Here is a 21109-nt window from a genome sequence, read left to right on the forward strand (position 1 = left end):
CTGTAAATGCAAATGAAAGAAAATTATCTCAGAATAGAGTATACCATAGTCAATGCAGAAAAAATACGTATTGTCAACAAATTTTAGGCAAGCGGCCGAGAACTGAAGTACAACATGACCATCGACCATTTGAGAAAAATAGTGACAATTTGGAAGACACGTTGCATACATCGGCTGACGAGAAAGACACCAAACCAAATAGTGTGAAAGCCAAAGTTTGTAAAGAGTCTTACTACGACTATGACGTTGCGTGGGAGATTTTCAATTTTACGTACAAACAATTATTGGATAGTCAGCCGATGTTTGAGTATATGTATGACGCATTAAATTATTTATACAGATTAATTCCGTATGAGGCATATGCATTGCATCCTAGAATAGCACACGCGCACAAAATATTAAAAGTAGTGGGGTGGTACAAAGATATATCGATAAATTTAAAACGCAGTTTTCCAACTTATATCGGTGCAAATGATATCGAGTACAAGTCAAAAGTTAGTCTATTTGTCGTAAAAATGTTCAAGTCTATTAATGCTAGGAATCAGCGTTCGTCGAGACCGTTTGTAAAAGATTGTTGCATACTACCACCAAATGAAAACCAGCACATTAAAAAATTAATAAAGAAATTTATAACTGAATGTCCAAAGCAGAAAAGATCGGATATCATACATCAATTTGCAGTTCAAATTCAAGAGCTCGTAAATAAGGTCATCCATAATTATTATTTAGATTTAGGTTTCGTGTTAAGTTTACCTGATAACCTAAATGGATAATTATTATTATACGAATATATTGAAAAAATACATTGTACAAATTATTTATTTATTTATGAATGTCTAAATTGATTTTTGTTTGTAAGTCCGAACGCACGATGTCACTTAGACTTAATGTGCCCAACTCTATAACTGAGTTTCTGTATCAACAAAATGTCGGTTATCGCATATCAACATGAAGTTCAAATTAATTTAACGTGTTATTACAATATACTATAATAAATAATTATTAATCCAACATGGTTCGATCAAATCAAAAATAAATATATATTTTGAACATTTAGAGTTACTCTATTTTTTCAATAAATGACCTGTGTTATACTAGTATAACAATTAATATTTAAGTGTTTATAATATTATATCACAATACATATTTATACATACTTAAGTAAACTTATATTTATTTATATATTACCATTGAGTATATATTGTATATTGTATTGTATTGAGTATATATATACTCAATGATATTACGTACAGTTTACCTGTTTACATTAATAATAATAATATGCGATACGTCATTGAATTTAGAAAGGAATATGAAAGTAAAAATTTAGTTTTTAAAGGTGCCTACTACATCATCGATTTGAAATGGCCGGTCACATTGATAACGAGTTCATGGAACAATAGAACTGTTGCACATGTGAGTGTGTGTGTGTGTGTTGAGCGGCACTAGGATATTCTCTTCCATGAATCGAATGCCAAGACTTTTCTAGGTTAGCTTATCAATTCTCGCTGCGCTGGTTGTTGTCTTTCACGGTACACAGATCGAGTGTTCTCTACTTTCGAGTTTTCTATCTTCGAACGACGTTTTCCGCAGGATTACGTCGTTGTTTGTGTTAATTATCTTTTATAATGGTAAGTACACGAATATTCTTTCATATTATACACTCCGCCGAATCGTCGGCGAATAATTATTACGGATTCGACCGGATAAAAATCCAATCTACCCGACAAACATTCGACGTGTTTATTGTAATATTATATTTGTCGACCGAACGAAATTTGAACTAGGCCTTTTTTTCTTTTTCAACCACATTCTAGGGTTTCGTTAAAGTCGTCAAGTGCAAACAATACTTCAAGCGTTACCAAGTGAAATTCAAGAGGCGTCGTGAAGGAAAAACCGACTACTATGCCCGCAAACGCCTGATCGTACAAGACAAGAACAAGTATGACACACCTAAGTACCGTATGATCGTTCGTTTCTCCAACACGGACATTACATGCCAGGTAAGTTTTGTACAACTCTATCCAACATACTTTGTTCGTTTACCGTTGACTATTCCCACAGGTCGCACACTCTCGCATTGAAGGAGACAAAATCGTATGTGCCGCTTACAGCCATGAATTGCCCAGATACGGTGTCAAAGTCGGTTTGACCAACTACGCCGCTGCATACTGCACCGGACTTTTGGTTGCTCGTCGGGTGAGATATTAATTGTGTCTTTTATATAGGTATAATCATGAAAAATTAAAAGACCGATTTTTCATTGATTTAACAATTAGGTTACTCGTGGTGTTAAATTTTTCAATAAAATTGATGTATGTAAAAAACTAAAATGTAAATACCTTCTAAATTCGGTGTCGTAGCTTAACGATTTTAATTTTAATGTAATCCAAAATATCCACCAGCACAAAATTAGAACGAGTCTTTGATAATATTATGTTGTGTTAATTTATCGTGTTTTTAGACTAGGCCCGCTAGTCTAGATTAGTACTAGCATTGATTTTATATATACGCTAAACAGTTCTGTATAAAAAAAACAGAAATTTATTTACACTGACAGTAGAAGTACCCTCGTTATAGTTACAGACGAGCGGATGGTAGACCGGTGCTCTTGCCAGCAAGAATTCCACAATAAAATGTTACCATTTTTGTGTATAGAACTGCTTATCTGTATATTTCAAAATTTATGGTAATATCATGTATTCATTAATAACATATTCCTGTTTGCGAATAGTTGTTAAAAAAACTTGGTTTGGATCGTCTGTACGAGGGATTGAAAGAAGCCAATGGCGAAGAATATTACGTAGAGCCTGCTGACGAAGGCCCAAACGCTTTCCGTTGCAACTTAGATGTTGGTTTAATGAAAACCAGTACTGGAGCTCGTGTATTCGGTGCAATGAAAGGTGCTGTTGATGGTGGTTTCAACATTCCCCACAGGTTAATTTTTTTCAGATGGCTGATGTTGTTGAAACATATTTTAATAAAATGTAATTCCGCAGTGTCAAGCGATTCCCTGGTTATGATGCTGAATCCAAGGAATACAGTCCAGAAACCCACCGCAAACACATCTTAGGCTTACACGTTGCTGAGTACATGCGCAAATTAGAAGAAGAGGACGAAGACGCGTTCAACCGTCAATTCTCTAGATTTATAAAATTAGGAATTGTCGCTGACGATGTAAGATGCCTTTTTTTTTAATTATTATTTAATTGAACGTATTATTTAGTTATTTAATAGAATTTTAAATTGGAAATGTGAAGAACGGTCCCGTAGTGACATGTATGTAGTGCATGTATCCTAATATCTGAATTTTACTATTTTCAAATTCCTGTTCTATACTCTGTCGGCTTCTACCTTTTTTTTTTAAGAAAACTACAGAGCACTATAGACTTCGATTTTCAACATTTTATTTCTCTATGCTATATTTAGAGTTTGGATATGATGAAACTTTTACACAAGGTTGAGCGAGTATATTTACAGAGTTAAATACAATTTTTAGTAAAGTTATATCTTAAAATTAATTTAATGAACTAGTCGAGTCGATATTAATAGAAAGAAACAATAATTTTACTCCATCTCTCTCCCTTTTAATTTGTCTTTGATAGTAGTATAATTAGTGAATTTTTAAGTACAAAGACTATTGTGTTAAGTTCACAATCAATTTAATTATAACAAGAAAATTGCTAGTCAAGTTAAAAAAAAAAAGTTAATTGACATAGTTTAGGTTACTTAATAGCACAGCCTTATTTTAAAACTTTTTTTTTTAAGCAGCCCATACACTACAATGAAATATGTCTGTTTTCATTGTCACGATAAAACATGTCGGTCAAAACTTAAGTGTATGGGCAAAAAGCGCCGACAAAACAACAGTTTTTTTATATCTGTCAAATCTTGATTTTAAACACGGCGAGTAAAACCGTCGTATTTGATTGTAGTGTGTGGGCTACTGGAAACAATAAATTTGTAGGCTTCTTTAAAAAAAAATAAACATTAGAAGTGCTCTTTCTAAAATTATTGAAATTCGTTTTATAGAAAATTTTATGAGTTTTGCTAAGAAAATCAGTATCTTATATTAGAGTTAAACAAACCACAAATATTTCTAAATTAGGAAGGAAATAACTATAAACTTAGTTTCACTTAAAAATTTAGATTAATTAATAACTTGGATTTAATCCAATTGCCGATTGATTTCAACTGGCGACAACACATTTATTTAACTAAGAATAGTTTTAAGAAATTTCTATTTCCAATCTAGTTTGGTTACTAAATTGTTCTGTTTTTTTTATTGTTATTATTATTTTACCGATTTTTTGATAATTGTTCCAAAAAAAAAAAATGATTTACTGATTAAACAGCTTACAATTGGTATTTCAAACAATAGATTTAACTTGAATCGATTAAACCCTCTAATGCAATTAACAGATCTCGAGTCGAGTTTGTTAACATTTTAAAGACTTGACTAACACTTTATAATAAAAAAACAAATTCTAATATAATTTATAACAAAACTACAATTTGTTGGTACTTGTTATTAGTAAAAAAAAATGTTTGAACGCTTGATTTAGTTAATAAGAAACCCAATGTATATAACATCAAAATACCAGTTACAATTTTAAATTTTCCAAAAGAATATTAACTAAAATTAGTTAAGAAAACTTTTGGGAATTACCTATCTTTACAAATAAAACTACGGTTATATATATAACTATATGGTTTATACGATGAATATTTTCAAAAATGGTTTCATTTATTGTTTTTAAATTTTAACATTAAACCTTTCAAATCCTGCCTATAAAATGGATTGGGCCCTGCAGCATTAGCTATCCTCAAATCACGCTGTGGCCATTTTATCACGTCTGCCCGCTTCTTTCTTAGTCTACCTCTATTGTGATCTCTTGATAAACATATCAATTAATTTAATAAATAAAAAAACAGTCTAGAATAGTGTTTTTTTATTTACCTAGTAAACGTTAATCAAATTTCTATTTCTAATCAATCATAAAAAAAATTTAAAAAATGTATTAATTATGTTTTTTTCTATCTAAGACATGCTAATTATAATCTTGTTTTTTCTAGTTGGAAAATATGTATAAGAAAGCTCATGAAAACATCAGAGCCAACCCGAAACGCGAGAGGAAACCAAAGAAGGATGCTTCTAAGGAGTCTAAGGCGAAGCGCTGGAATGCTAAGAAATTGACAAATGCCGAACGCAAACAACGGGTTGCCGAAGCCAAAGCTGCTTACCTCAAAGAGCTGCAGGGCCAGGAGATGGAACAGTAAACCGTTTTTTTGTGTTGAATGTATTATGTCAATAAAAATATATAAAACAACATTTTTTTATTTTATATGTATACTTAAAATTGTATACCCAAAATGAGAATGACTATTTTTGACATAAGGTTTGATCGTCGCATAATTCTTTCTTGCAGTAATTTGTACTGTAAACCAAACGTAATTTTCGTAACAGGCGTAGCTATGAATGATGGTTTTTTTTGTAGCTTACTTTTCAAACACTATACTGTCTGGTAAAAAAAATATTGTGTTACATTGAATCAAGAATACAGTTGCAACCTTGAAACATTATTATGTCAGCCGGCGTTTTGTGATCTGGAAGCTTACAGCTCTTCAAAAATGATCAACGCTCTAATGCTAATCTGTAGGTACAAAAAGAAATTAAATGTATCGATACAAACGATAATTTCAACTTGAAAATAATCCACTGTAAATTGTATAAATCGATGGCTTATTAGTGCCCACTTGTTATAAGTCACAAAGTTGAAATTGTTCAGTAGAGCGAATTAAATTGTTTAGTTTAATAAGATAGTACCACAAAGTTTTCATTGTAAATGTAATCATCACAACAAATATAAATTTGAGGTATAAAGAACATATTGTATTAAAAAAAAAAAAAACCACATTCAATTTTCTGTCTTTTGACTACTGGTATCAAAATAAGTATTTTGGAAAAAGGTGGACTTAAACATATGTGCACTAAGCCATCGAAATGTAACCAACAAAAATATTTATTTAAAAAAAAAAAAAGGCAATTACAAAATTTCAATTGCCAATGACAAATATTAATCTAGCTTATGTTTAACTGATCGCCCTGTACACATGGCAAAAAATCACAATAAGTAGATTTCAACAGCTGGCAATATTTTAGTATAACAATAATATTTCATAAGTAATTAATAATTATGTTCTTAGTGTTTCTATTTCGGTTTTAAATTAAAAAACATGTACATTTTTTTAGTGTTTTCCACATTTTCATAAGGGCAAATTTTTTTCCTTGTAAAGTACCTTTTAGGTACAATTTCTCATATTGTTTTTATTCATAAATAAATCTGTTAAAAAACTAGAATCTTTAAAAACACTTAATTGTAAAACCGACACTTTCTCAGCTTCGCGTCGAAGCTAACGTTCTAATCAATGATATTATTGGTAGATAAATAATAGCTTAAAAAAAGACCATTATTATAAATATAAAATCTCAAAACAATATTGCAACTTTTACAATGTAATTTTTTTTCTCTTCATAGTGATGTTATGATTTCTTAAGCATTTTCTAGATTGTTTTTATGTTTTCTTTAGGCAGTAGTTTGTAAACAACAAAAACTCTTTGAATTGGTTTTCTTTATTTTATGACTAAACGCCTTTAAACCTAGTTTGACACGTTTTTTTGTTTATGTGACAAATAAGGCTATCTTAGTGTATTACAACATATTTTATTATACCCAGCCGTTGTGTCATGTTCAAATACCTACTTCGACCTACTCATAAACAACACTGTTGTAAAAATCGACCTTAGATTTGCGTTGCAACCAACAACAAGCTAATGTAATATTATTCTTTTATCTTTTTAACAAGTATTATAAAATTTGAACTTATGATACATAATATTAACTTGAAGTAATATGAATTTTACTGAAGATAGATATACCTAGAGTGTAACTGTTTTTTTCAAAAATTGGTAGTAACAACTCTTTTGTTAGAGAAAACCCAAAACAAAGTGGGGAAATTACACTTTGACCGTCGTAAATTTCTAGTATTTTTTTTTTGTATTCTTTTTATTTCTAGTGTCGATCCAAACGCATTGTATTTTAACAGTAAAAGGAAAGGACGTTATTGATTATAGGTACCTGTAATATTGTTTTATGTAATTTAATCGCCTATTCACACAATTTTGAACGCAACAAAAGACCTATGGTTGTACAACGTCACGGGCGCACAAACATAAGTGCCTTAACGTCATAGTAGGTAATAATAAATAATAGTAATTAGAATTTCGATAAATACCTGTTAACGGATGATTATTAATTATAATTAAAAGGGTCTCGTCCATGCCGATAAATCAGAGGCGACAAAAAGCCAACCGTGTCTAGTTAAAATGAATAAAACATATTTGCCATTAGGATTCTCTATAAATTAAAAAAAATATATAATAGTCATTCTGTTCTTTTAAATAAAAGAGTTTAAACAATTTTAATGTTGTTTTTGTGAGCCTTTTGGAGATTTAGTAACCGAAGAATAATATGGTGTCAAATAATGTTTTACTTCCCAGTAAACATAAAAAAAATAGTTTGATACATAACATTCATAGTAACAACTATGATACACTCTGTATACTAGTAGTAAGAGATATTATATTTTTTATTAACTATGTTATTTCTCTGTTAAATAAGTATGGCGGTGAGTAACTGAAATTGAACTGAACTGCTTCTCTAATGATTAAAAAAAAACATGACTGGGAGGGAATATGCTGTTTAAACTTTAAAATAAAACATAGTTAAGGAGAACGGAAAGTGCAAAATTGTATACAAATAATTTCTAAAACGCGAAGTCACTTTCTAGAAGTGTTCACCGAACCGATTTCAATTTTTGTTTTATTATCTTCTCTATGGGGGCTAAAAGGCCGGTTTTTGTATTTTTGTTTTCAAAATTAAATTGCAAGAGTTTATATTTTTACACTTTTATATCTTTTTTCTAATAAATATACCTAATTTATTTTCTAATACCTAAATAACTAAATCCACCTTTTAGCCCACATAGAGAGAATATAGTTTACAATAAGCCAACTTGAGCTTGGCCATCTGTTTTGGCTCTATTCATTTATTCGTTTTGTATATAAAGTAATTGCAGGAGCTACCATACCTGACAACCGCGTTTAAACGTCGTTTGTTCGTCTATTTCGGGTTTTCTACTCTGATTGGCTATTTCCGGGTTTGTCTCCTGTTCGTCAATTTCCGTTTCTATCACCTCTTCGTCCGTTTCCACTTTAACTCCTCTGGTAGTGTCATTTTCATCAGAGCCGGTAGTACAGGTCTGTTGACTGTTGACTATATATTCTATACTGATCTTCCAAGCTGTGAAATGCGAATAGCGTCAATCAATGCTGCTGCTGACTATATTTAGTACATTTATAACATATTTTGTTTGTCCTATGTTTCACGTCCTCATCAAATCTCTTGTACGAAATATTCAAATGCCTACCATTTTCGACCGTGTCGATTTTTTATTTTTATTATTTTAGAACAAAAGTTTTGTGTGTGTGTGTTTTTTTGTGAAATAATGCGATTATAAACGAGTTTATTAAAAGTAATTAAAATCTGAGAGAAACACCGCGGTTATGGATCGAACCGGACCCATCGAAATTTCTTCCCGTGTAAAAGTTTTTTTTTTTTACAATATTACAATAACAATCCATCATCCAGATGTTTGATTTTACACAATACAGGGGGGGGGGGATCGAGGGACGGAAAGCAATTGATCAATGTTATGTTCGGAAAATTACCGTAAAACCGAAATCGTTTACCTTTTATCATACGGGCTTCAATGTTTTTTTTTTGTCCTCCGTTAAACAAATGGATTTTACGGTCTGTGTATAAATATATATATAGGGTAATTTTTTGTATCGCAAACCAGTGAATATCTCAATGAGTTTAATTAATAATTTAATATTTTTCTTCCTCGGTTTTTATATTACAATGTGATCTCAATTTTCCACAAATTCTTATGTTCCTACCGTCCTTCCAAACTATAATTATTTTTACATCAACTTTTGAAACTTCAACGATAACGCATACATTTTTAAAATGGTTAAAAACATACGAATTTGTGAGACATTGAGATCACTTTTTGTTTATAAAAACACTATACAAAATAAAAATTAAATAAAACATAATATGTGATATTGAGTGGATCACGATAAAAAAAATCACCCTGTATTTATACTTTAGTCAACCTAATCTGACCCTTTTTTTTTTTGGTCCATTCAACCCTTTGTAATATTATATATTATTCATAGATACTTTGCTCGCAGACCTTGCTAGCATTCGTAAGGAAAGTCATAAATATTCAACGGTCTATTACGTAGCGGCTGTTCATAAACCGTATTAGTATATGGTTAGTAATTAATATTTATTGCCGACACTACTATAATGGTCATCCTATCCGTTTATTTACAACTATAACGACTTGCCGAATGATTTATACCGAATTATACCTACCTAAGTAGTAATGAAACCCGATCTAAGCAAACACTTTTTACTTGGTTTTAACGACGTTTTAGAATAGTCATAGTAAAACAAACAAATCGATAAAAACACACTTTGATTAATGCAATTTCTTTTATTCTTCTTCTTTTGGGTTAATCGGCCGCTAGGACCATCCCGTCTCACAACCAATTGAGGCTTGGTGTTTGAGTCCTGAACAAAGATTGTTTTACTAGGCAGGGTTGTTGTAATTTCTTTTATTCGAAACAAATTTCTTAAATACATTTTTTTCCTTTCAAATTTAACATTATTTTAGATTGCATGTAGTGCCTTCCGTTAGCTCATTGTTATTATGAACACCATATTCCATACACCACCGACAAGTGCGTTAGTTGAAGACATTAAGTTGGGTCTTAAAACAAAACTGTAGGATTATTTATTCAATTTTGATATTTTTTTTCTTCTTTTATATTATGCTTCATCATTGGCTTTCGTTATAGCTTCGTGAACTTTATCATCTAAACTTCTTTCTAAGTACGTTTTTTTAGATTCTAATACATTATTTATATTGTTTGATCTATTTTTTGTTTCTAATTCAGTTACAACCTTAACTTTATTTACCAATGATTCCTTCTAGCATCTAAGTTCTTATCTGGGATTTGTCCTGTGTGGTCATACTTACTTATGTTCGTTTATTTTTGTTATCTAACATGCCGTGTTGTCGTGTTGGCGGTTAAAAGTATCACTGTCGAAAAAAATAATCTACTTTATGAAGAAATGATTTCCATAAAAACTGTACTGTCGAAATAATATATCAGAATTGGATATGTGAGTCATGTGAAGATATTATTATTAAGAAAAATGTGAGTAGGTACTAAAAGGCAAGAACCTAGTAAAACTAATGATCTAAACGTCTAACACGGATTCATGTCGATTGTCTGCATATATCTAATACTAGTATTACTTATAATTTTAGTACCATTATCATTTACCGCTAATGATATCCAAGATTTTAATTATATAAAATATAATGTTCAAATAAAAAATGTAATCGTTATAATTCCTTTTCTGAAATCTCGATTGCTATAATAATATATGAATAACTACTGCAAATTCTATATCCAAACCTCTATCCATTATATTTAATATTTTTATTGATAAAGGAGAATATCTTAAAGTATTTAAAGAATCTTTAGCTATAACAATATCAGTTTAAAAAAAATAACTGTCTTAGTGATTTTTGATAACTCGGATTTTATATAATGTTAATGGTGAATCTACATAAAAAATTATCTTGGTTAAATATTAGTTCTATTTTATTTCATTTGACATTTCATAATCTTAGATTAGTTGTCTCTCCTCTCGCACAGTCTTTGGCTTCTGGAGAGATTCATCATAATATAATACTATTGTTGTTTATTTTTTTAACTGTAATTTGTTTTGATGACGAAAATAAATATTATTATTATTATTATTATTATTATGTACTTTATCGTTTAAACTTTTCTTAATCTAATTCTTTTTGATACTACTAAATATAAACGCTTGTTATATGTGTATATTATTTTTATTTTTCGAATTCAGTTTAAAACTCTACTTGATTTAATAATGTTTTATTTAGTTTATTTCCCAAACTAATGATATATTTATTGAATTGGTTATTTTTAACTGTACATCAATTATTATAATTGCGATTTACCACTCGGCTTTTATTTCTTCTATTATATATTTTTTATTTTTAATAGTAAAATTATATAGGTATTTTACTTTAGCTCACAACTTTTTTTTCGAAAAGTTATGAAAGAAGCGGTGATGTACACTGAAGTAAAGGTACGTTTCTCGTTCGCGAAGACACGGAAAAATGTCTTTATTCATATGGAGACGCACATTCCGAGTACATACATTATTGTAATAATAATTCAAGTGTAGATTGTTGACGAGGTCAATGGACTTTCCATTGACGAGCGGTAATAATTCTATTGTTTTTTTTTAATGTAGCAATAATATTTATAAACGTCTGAAAACCGTTTCACTGTTGGTGTTGTGCGTTTACGCTATAATGTAACTTACATACTAATATTTAACTTGCCTAATTGTTGGTGTTTCTTTTTAAAATTTTTAATTCTACTTTGTAAAACCGATTTCCATACATTTGTTTGTGGAATTGTTTTTCGAAATTTACCTCGTGGTCGCCGTTTACATCATCATGTCCATATTATTATACGACTGGTTCAGATAGTATACAATCATCATACCTTTCAAGCTATGTAAGAATATATTTATTTGTTTTTTCAAGGCAGCGTCTTTCTATTGAGATTATCATGAGGATTTAATTCTGTCAAGACCATGACGTGTGACGCCAACATAAAATAATATGTTTGTTAGTTGTTGCCTATTTAATGTAAACATATATAATTTATTTTATAATTATCCGTCTTTATAAAAGTACCAACACAAGTTTTACAAGTACGTGCATTTTACACTTACTTGTTTTAAACAAGTTGTTTACACGGTAATATAATCGAACGAATCAATTAAACCGGCTTGGTAATGTTATATGTATTTTCATGACGAAATATGTCATCGTTAAAATGATGGACAGTTCGATAAAAAAAAAAAGATAAATAATAAGTAATAAATTATACGTTGCTACACATTTTTTGATATCCATAACACGACCCACCAATATACAATTACACCATGAAAACTTAAAAAGCAAACGTTTACACTTTGCAATTCTGTTTAGTAGGTGTTTCTCGATTGAGCTGACCACCTGAACAAAAAAAAAATATCGTTTGCACATAAGTTTTGACAGAAATGTACAAGTGTTAACCGGACTATTGTGCATGTATTTATACGAATGTTACATACAAATACTGAAAACTATGTAAATTTGGTCTCGGCGTATATAGATTTAATAGTTTGCACTTGCACAAGTGCAAAATCAATGATTTCATAGTTCATACACGATAATATATAATTATTTTTGGATGATAAATTTAAACTTACCGAATGTTACTTACATCTAGTCGGTTTCACTTAAGCGAATTTGATTTAGTGTCTAAATTTGTAGCTGTAGTGAAAATTTAATATTTAAAATTTAATTGTCCTCGCTACAATGTGAAAAATAGAACTTCGATTCAAAGCTGTTTTGAGTGCTACACACCTCTAGGACATACTGTATAATATAATATAAATATTATATTTATATGAATTAAATTAATTTTTTTATGGCCGTTAAGGGTACTATAAAATACGTTATAACGTTAGCATTTATTATTTTCCACGCATATAAATAATACTTACAAACTAAAAACAATAAATACTTTTATTACCTAGTTTATATCTGGCAGATAAGCAAGCGCTTCTGTGTTGTAAATTCATTATGATATTATGTTACACGATTTCCTTATTTGTGATGGTGCGTGTGTAAACAAAATATAATATACGATAGCAGTCAAACGATTTCAATATCGACTTTCTTAATCCTTGTTTGTATAATAATTATTTACCTAAGTAAATGGCATAAGGATAGGTAGTTACTACAAGTCATGCTAATAAAATTATTTAGAATTTTGATATAGTTAAAGAATTAATATTGTAAGAAAAAAATGTAAATAAATATATTTTTTACATCCAAGCATGATACATATTTAATACTCTATAGAAGTAATAATTATAATAGGGCGAACACCTGTAATATTTTATTAGGCAACTTTTTAAAACGAGAATCACATATTTTTTTTTTAATAAAACACGAAAAAGCTTTTCAAAATGTATCGCGTGTCATCGACTGTCGAACAGTTGCGTGTCCCTCCTATATATTATACTATAATAATTTCATGACTAAGTATATATATTAACACACAAAAAATAAAATAGTACAGGTTAGTTAGCAATATAGATTGGTATCTTAGACGAAAAGTTCATTTATTTTACCCATATCTGTATATTTATTTAGGTTCTACATTAATTATTATACTAGTAAGTAGGTAAAGAGGTCCAATGTTTAGGTCGCAGTCTAGCAAAATAAACAAAAAAAATTTTGGTATTTTAATAAAATTATTACAATATTTTATTACCTACTGTAATGTTTATCCCTCGGGGATTGTGTGTCACGTGTGCTCAATTTATATGAAGTACGTGTAATGCGGTTATAATGTATATATTATTAAATATGTAGGTATTCAAGAATAATATAGTACATGTTTGCACAATTGTCACCAAGTCCTATGTGACATTCTTTGGTGGCAAACTCGAGTTTATTGACAATCGACACGACTGAATTTCGCACAATATGTGTACTTACACATATTTATACTTGTACACTTGTATACTTGTATATTCATACTTGTACAGTGTAAGTACGTGCCCTCGTTATTTTCGATAATGTAATCATATATATTATTATAAAGGCTATTGCCATATATAATGAATATTAAATATCCGCTAGAGCGTAGGTCAAGGACGATTTGAAGGGAAGGAACAGGGTAGGGGTTTGGGGATCTTGAACGCCTCTTAAATCTTTTTTTGGTTTTTATTTATTATTATAATTTTTTTACTAGATAATTGATAGTTGGTTACTTTTAACACGGTTCGAGGCGTGTTTTAAGCTATTAAACCTTGTTTTTTTCAATAGTAATTTTCAAACAAATCGTAGGGTGTACACCCTAGCGTACTACAAAGACGCACTAAAAGTTGTAAGAAGTCACGTCACTTTGGTCATAAAGTTGTTTTTTGAATCTGGTCGGTGCTAAATTCGCCAAAACTAGATTATCATCTGCAACAACGGCCGTTCTTGCCGGTTTAGCTTAAAAATTAATTTATAATTTACCAACACCGCAATAAGGCTAAATTGCATTGAAAAGTTTGGCCAAACCGGTGACAACGGCCATAAGACCCTATTTAAAAATTAAAATATAATATTATCGACCATGGATTGAGTACAAATTATGCTTATTTTACACAATAGTCAATACGGAATTTCATAGCACATATTTTTATTTCGCCATAGAGTTTAGAATTACCTACCTATTTCTGATAACGTATGCTTAATTATACAAATACATAGATCCGCTTTACAAATCTTTCCTTGAAATATGAAAATTATTTTATTGTGTTGGGGCGGCAAATATTTTTTGCCCTTCGGTGGCGGAAAATCTTTAAAACCACATCTAATAAATCCAACATACAAGGGTAAACCACGCCATGTACATTTTTGGCAATCCAATTTTGGACGCAAACCAATGTGGTGACCAATAGGTATGCGTTGCGTCCATTTCGTTATCATAACGGTTGCCGTATATTGTGGACCGTGAACTATGTGTTTACCACCAATGTATACATAATATACACCATATAACATTATTATAATGTAGGGTGGGTCGTTGGTGATCATATATAAATACCACTATTTTGCTAAAATGGCGATCAGATTTATAATATATTATATTATTTTTAATGTAAGCCTCAGTAGGTTAGGCCATAAAATAACTTGCCTAACTAATCTACATATCTAGCTTACTTACTACAGGGGAAACACAATAAAAACACAGTTTTTTTTAACATGGATATTATGTTTTTTAGACAGGGGATCAATCCGAAATTTTCGTAAACATTATCGCCTATTAATAAGAGACAGCCGACAAATGAATATAAATGATAAGAGACTGAAATAATTTAGATTTCATCCGGGTTAGAAGACGATTTGGGAGAAAAGGGAAAGTGAAAACGAGGGAAGGGTTAGATGGGAGGGAGGGGCATTCGACAAATTTAAAAACATATTGATATTATCCACGATTCAATGTTCTTCCAAAGAACGGAGAAAAAGTCTTTGTTTTTTTTGTTTATTATCGTTAAAATGTTTGCACATAATCTCCTTTTGATTTTTGTCACATTTTCTTTCCTATTGTCTTTAAAGTCCTCGGGGACTTCTTCCACTACCTTCTTAATAATTGTCCTACTTTGTCCTTCAACAGAACAGCTCTTTTCAGAACTTCCTACAGCTACTCACGATATCCTTTCTCCTTCTGCTGAATCTGTTCTTAACTCCCGCTCCATACCCGTTATTCATTGCCTCTCTTTCTATTTAATATTTTTAACTAATGCGTTTTATTGTTACGTTATTGTTCTAATTCTACATTGTGCTACCTAGTTTAATTGTATTGTTAATTTTGCACATAATATGTATAATATTGTCGAGCTAAATATTTGATCTAAATAAAGGCTATATGAAAAAAAAAACATTTTGTGCACTCGTATCATTCATAGCATTCATTTTATAACGTACTATAATAATAATAGTATTATTATAGGTTTTGACCGGCGGCGACACGTTGTTATTACATCCCCACCGACCGTTTTCTGTGTCGCGTAGTCGCCAGGTCGATATCGCATACTAAAGTCCGTAATACGTGCGTTCCCTCACGCGCACATACAATCAAAGCTGTACGGTGTACGAGTGGAACCTAATAATTATTATAACAACAATAATAATATACGTTGGGCATTGGCGACAAAACGATAAAAACCGAATAACAATAATAATAGCGTAGTAAAAAAAAATATATATATTATATTATGAGATATCGTTGGGTTGTTTGAAAATCGCCCAAAACGACCCGTTTCAAACCGGAGCGGTCTCGGAAACAATATGGCGGCCACCTGCAACCTCCGTGGCGCAGTCGAGTCGATAACCTAAAAAAAAAAACGCGGTCCGAAAAGAATAAGTAAAAAAAAAAAAACAATTTTCCCTCGACTCGCGTACGGACTACAGCGTACTATACAGCTGTGAGCTGCTGCTGCTGCGGGGTGCGGGTGCAGTCGAACGCCAAAGTCCAAAAGTCTGTGCCGTGTTGTGTGTTTGTGTGTGTGTGTAATGTTTATTTAGGTCGACGTTTGTTCGATAAAAAAAAAAAAAAACACAATACAGTTTTACACACATACACATACACGCGGTCGTCGTTGTTTTGCGGTTTTGATGATTTGATCAATTATTAGCCCAGGCCCCAGTGGCGTACGGTCGCGTTATCTCGCATGTATCCTCACGGCGATCACGGCAGCGTCGACAGCAGCGGCGGCGGCATATTCAGCTAGTAGTAGCTGCTGATGTAGTGGTGTGCACAGTGCTAACACTAGCGGCCAGGCCAGTCAATCGGATACCGACGACCGAGGCGTGTGGTTCGTGTTTATCAATAATAATATCAATAATATTATTGTGTTTTTTTTATCGCTCACCGTTTGTTGTGTGACATTTTGACTTTTACCACCCGAACCCCGCCGTTTTTTTATATCGTCGTTGTTTTGTGTCTTCTGCCCTTTAGACGTCCGATGGCGTTGGAACAACCGAGAAAATCGTCGACAATGTTGTTGGCGTTGTTGTTGTTGTTCGGCGCGGCCGCTGTGGCGGTCGAGTCCGGATTGGTCAGGTGCGTCCGACCCGAACTGAGTATGTGCTACTGCGGCAAGACCGCGTACGACCGCCAAGACCTGTACGTCGTCAACTGTACGGACACGTCGTTGTCGACGGCCAAGAGTCTGGAAGTGTTTGGTAACCTGCCCGCTGAAGTAGAGGTGAGTGCCCGATCGACGAATGTCTCATGACAGCAGTACGATTACCGTTTTTATTTTCAGGTGTTCATATTCACGGGAAACTATTTGACCGAGTTGCCGTCGAACATATTCGGCACAAACAGTACGATCGATAAGCTACGCTATCTGGACATGTCCAACAACAGTATCAAGTTAATCAAAGGAAAGAGTTATCATCATGTGTCGGCCGTCGAACGGCTTGTACTCAACAACAACCAAATAGATCTCGGCGAGCTGGGCTATCATCATCCGAGGTGAGTTTCGGTTGCCGCCAATAACGGTAATAGCCACGAAACTAAAAAGCTGGCCAAATGAAAATCGTCTCTTAGCAGTAAAACCTGTCTAAAATACCCGCCCAAACTGATTTGCGTGTATATTTTACTAAAGAGGATGGAAATTGTTTAATGCAGAAGTCTTATTTTGATTCCGTCTTAAATACAGGTTTTGCGTAAGTTCATTTACATCAATGGCAAACAATGTTGGGCGTTAACGTTTTAACTGTCTTTTGGTACATAAGCTAAAATCATTAACACACAGTTGACGACTCGTAATAATCAATTAATATTGTAGTAGGAAAATTAAAATTGAGTTCTATTCATGTATATAGCATCTACATTATATTATAATATCGTATTACCTATGTATTGCAATTTAATTTGCCAACTATCAATTTAATACTTTGCAAAGAATGTATCTTCGGTGGGAAAAATAATAATAAATAGCATTTTGAACAATGAGATCATCCGGTCAAAATAATTACTAGGTGTGATCTCATCGTGTTTGTATTGTGTTACCATGCCTAAGGCCACCTACTGGTTTCTATTGAATTATTCGACACTAGGTTTGTACTGGATGATTGATGCTATTTTTTTCTTTTTCTATAGAATCCTAATCTGTTTAATTTTAAACAATTTTTCCATTTTAAAAATCTAAAAATCAGTATATTTCTTAAAAAAAAATGAATTTTTTGTAAACTCTTAACAACAATAAATTTATAAAATAAAATAATACTTTTTGAAAGAGGATTGCTACTATTATTATTTAACTTTGTGTACTTAACTGAAATTTAACATACTTCGGCAGTTTTTATTTAAATAATCTGCTTAAAAATGTAATAACTGTATAATTACATGGCATTATATAACTATTGAATTTGAATTTTCAGAGTATTTTCAAATTTCAACAATTTATACGAACTGCATTTGACCAATGCATTTGCCGACACCGATACGATCAACATTACTACCAACTTATACGAAGTATTCCTCAACAGCAATTTGAGTAATTTGGTCAAACTTCATTTGGAACATAATAAAATAAGTATTATAACGGAACCACGAGTATTTTGCCGTTTGCCGTCCATGCTTGATTTACACCTCAGCAACAATGAACTGACCGGTATCAACTTCAACATTGAGTGCTTGTCCCGTTTGCGTTTCCTGGACCTGGAAAACAACAAGATACAGACACTTCCAGAAAAGCAGCTCTCCGCTTTGGATCGTGTACACCACAACAACCAATCGCTGGCTATCGACTTATCCAACAATCGTTTTTTGTGTGGTTGCGCTATTGAAAATATCTACAGTTGGTTACGCACCACACGCGTGAACGTTCGAAACAACGAAACGATTCGATGCACTATTGGAGAGAAAAATCCATTGGACCCCTTTGCCGCTTATCACACGGAATGTCCGAGCCCCGTGCGTACCACGTTAGTTGACAGTAACCACGGCGGACACAAACTTGTGGCGGTTTTTGTTTTTTGTGCGGTGATCGCCTTCCTGGGCGCTGTGGTGTACGTTTCTAGATTCGGATTGAAACGCTTACGATCGGAATTCAACACTTCGTCTCGAAAGATACATTACACGACCATCGGCAGAGGCGAAGAACAAGAAATACACGTATGATAGTAATAATGCAAGGAATTTAGTGGCGGTATTAATATAACGGCATGTGGATGATATCTGGCTCGTGCTTTAGGAAAAGACTGATTTTTATTTTATTTTGTTCAATGGAACGATAAATGTCATGTTTAGCATAATACTACTCTGTTAACAGTGTGCATACGCGGTTCACTAATTATTGTTAAAAAATCATCGTTTTAAAATAAGCATCTGGAGGTATTTTTTTTTTTTTTCCAATGACAGCGTTAAAGATTAACTTTATTCTATTGTTGACATCACCGAAATGTTTGTTATTCATTTTAAAAATAATTTATAGGCATTGTCAAATGTCGACAAATTTGTTGATCTCTATAATATTATCTTGTTCCTTTAGAATGCTTCTGTTCGCGTGGTGAAAGTAAGGCCAGTAAGTTTCCACGTTTGTTAATATCCATTCCCCGTAGACGACGACGACTACGACAAATCCATTTTCGATTCGGGTTTTATGTTTTCTTTTTTTTCTTCCTATTATTATTATTTTAATAGAAAAACAAGATACCGATTACTTTACCTGAAACTTGCAATTAAGTATTATTAAAAAGTTACTAGTGAGAATTAAAAACAAAATAAAAAAATTACACCGTCCCGATTTGTTTTTATCACTAAGATGAAATGTATTTTAATTTTTTTTTTTTTTTTACATTAACGAGCTTTTACAAAATTTACTTTTACGAGTGTATGCTAATGTTTTTTTAAACTAGTATACACTGTTTTTTGTTTTAACGATTATAATATTATTATTTTTATATTGTGTTTCAAACAATTATTGATGTAACAATGACTATTTGTCTGACGTATTCTTCGGTTACATTATCCACTTACCGCACTGTACAGTGGCTGAAACCACTGAAAACCACTGAACCATCTCTTCTATATTCCCTTAAAGTAAACCGGCAGTGGCGTAGTCGTTATAATGTGTACTCTTGGCGGGTAACAAGATTAAAATTATGAGTACACGCGTACACAAAAAAAAAATGTGTGTCGAGTATACCCTTACAACTACGCCACTGAATATAGGGAAATAATAGAAAGTTGTAAAAATAAATAATTTGATTTTCTTTCAGTATTACTATTTCTCTTTTTCTCTCTTTATTTAAATAATCGCTTTAGACTTGTAATTTTTAGACGAATTATTGTTAACGTTTCGTATAGTTTATACTGTCACTTTAATATTTGTAGCATTTCTTTTTACTCATTTTTACTCTATTGTTACTACGTCTATCGCGTACAAAACCTTAGGTGTATTTCCGACAAATGCATTCTTGTTAGACAATCGAGATAATATTACATAACACGGGTATAATATACTGTAACTTGACGTTGAATTTATAGTTTGTACTCGACGCGAGCCATAAAGAATTAACCTTACGGCGATTCTCGAAAAAATTATGTTTTTTGCTCGAATGCTCTCTCTCAAATTTCTTGAGCTACAAAATCCAGAGTGATTTTGCGACTTGTATAAAATATAACTGCTTAGTATTTAAACCATTATTATTATTATTATTATTAGATGATAATGTTTATACTTCACAAACAAGTAATTGTCTAAACTTTGGCTGATATTTACGTCCTATGTGTATAAGCAATTTACGGTGTTACTTTTTTATACTATTGTTGAATGTTGTTTCTTATAGTTTGTAAGCGTAGTAGCTAAGTAATTCACTTTTTCCAACACGATGTTAATTTTCTTATTGCCTTATTGACTTGACTTAATAATATTTATTGTTACTATTGCTTTTTAAACACTTAGACTAATGTTGACAATCCAAAATTGCATATCTTGGATTAAATTGGTAATAATATTAACGAGAACTGTTAAAAACATCACGTTGGTATATACATTTCTCACGAAAACAACATTATTTAGGCAGCTTTTTACTTATCTAACTAAATTGTTTACACTTTGTTGTTTTTGCTCTTCAAAGATAACGTGTTGTTGGATTATTATAAATGTTAAATAAAATATTTTTAAAAGTGTTTAACATACAAATTTGTTGATATTTATTTTGTTTTAATTCTCGGATTTTATAACGTTGTTCGTGTTGTATGTAAATAATAATTTGTAATCACACGCTTAAAGCTTTG

The 21109-nt window shown here is 31.6% G+C and overlaps 2 protein-coding genes across 3 annotated transcripts; both read left to right on the forward strand.

Annotated features, from left to right (window-relative positions):
• The first annotated feature begins 1489 nt into the window (after positions 1 to 1489).
• Positions 1490 to 5332, forward strand: LOC126843606 (60S ribosomal protein L5). The gene is made up of 6 exons (XM_050581233.1): positions 1490 to 1631; positions 1818 to 2003; positions 2065 to 2199; positions 2735 to 2937; positions 3000 to 3177; positions 5077 to 5332. Exons 1-6 carry the CDS (start codon positions 1629 to 1631, stop codon positions 5278 to 5280), a joined length of 909 nt encoding a protein of 302 aa, XP_050437190.1. The 5' UTR covers positions 1490 to 1628; the 3' UTR covers positions 5281 to 5332.
• A 10973-nt stretch (positions 5333 to 16305) lies between these two features.
• On the forward strand, positions 16306 to 19165 carry LOC126843604 (trophoblast glycoprotein). 2 transcript variants are annotated; one of them, XM_050581231.1, is made up of 4 exons: positions 16306 to 16670; positions 16814 to 17063; positions 17124 to 17335; positions 18247 to 19165. In XM_050581231.1, exons 2-4 carry the CDS (start codon positions 16821 to 16823, stop codon positions 18986 to 18988), a joined length of 1197 nt encoding a protein of 398 aa, XP_050437188.1. In that variant the 5' UTR covers positions 16306 to 16670; positions 16814 to 16820; the 3' UTR covers positions 18989 to 19165. The 2 variants fall into 2 exon arrangements, with proteins under 2 accessions (XP_050437188.1, XP_050437187.1); XM_050581230.1 differs by having other exon boundaries at positions 16306 to 17063.
• The last annotated feature ends 1944 nt before the right edge of the window (positions 19166 to 21109 follow it).

This window comes from Adelges cooleyi, unplaced genomic scaffold (genome assembly GCF_023614345.1).
Source record: "Adelges cooleyi isolate 19-005CV unplaced genomic scaffold, UGA_ACOO_1.1 ACOO_flye_CR_arks_rails_tigmint_CR_PRNA_574, whole genome shotgun sequence".
In the NCBI taxonomy this organism is placed as follows: domain Eukaryota; kingdom Metazoa; phylum Arthropoda; class Insecta; order Hemiptera; family Adelgidae; genus Adelges; species Adelges cooleyi.

Bases quoted from the DNA above. Each gene is read 5' to 3' on its own strand.
- LOC126843604 (XM_050581230.1), top strand. From the start codon at position 16,821: ATGGCGTTGGAACAACCGAGAAAATCGTCGACAATGTTGTTGGCGTTG. The intron at 17,064-17,123 runs GTGAGTGCCCGA...TTTTATTTTCAG, and splicing joins ACCTGCCCGCTGAAGTAGAG to GTGTTCATATTCACGGGAAA. The intron at 17,336-18,246 runs GTGAGTTTCGGT...TTGAATTTTCAG, and splicing joins CTGGGCTATCATCATCCGAG to AGTATTTTCAAATTTCAACA.
- LOC126843606 (XM_050581233.1), top strand. The intron at 2,004-2,064 runs GTAAGTTTTGTA...CTATTCCCACAG, and splicing joins ACACGGACATTACATGCCAG to GTCGCACACTCTCGCATTGA. The intron at 2,938-2,999 runs GTTAATTTTTTT...GTAATTCCGCAG, and splicing joins GGTTTCAACATTCCCCACAG to TGTCAAGCGATTCCCTGGTT.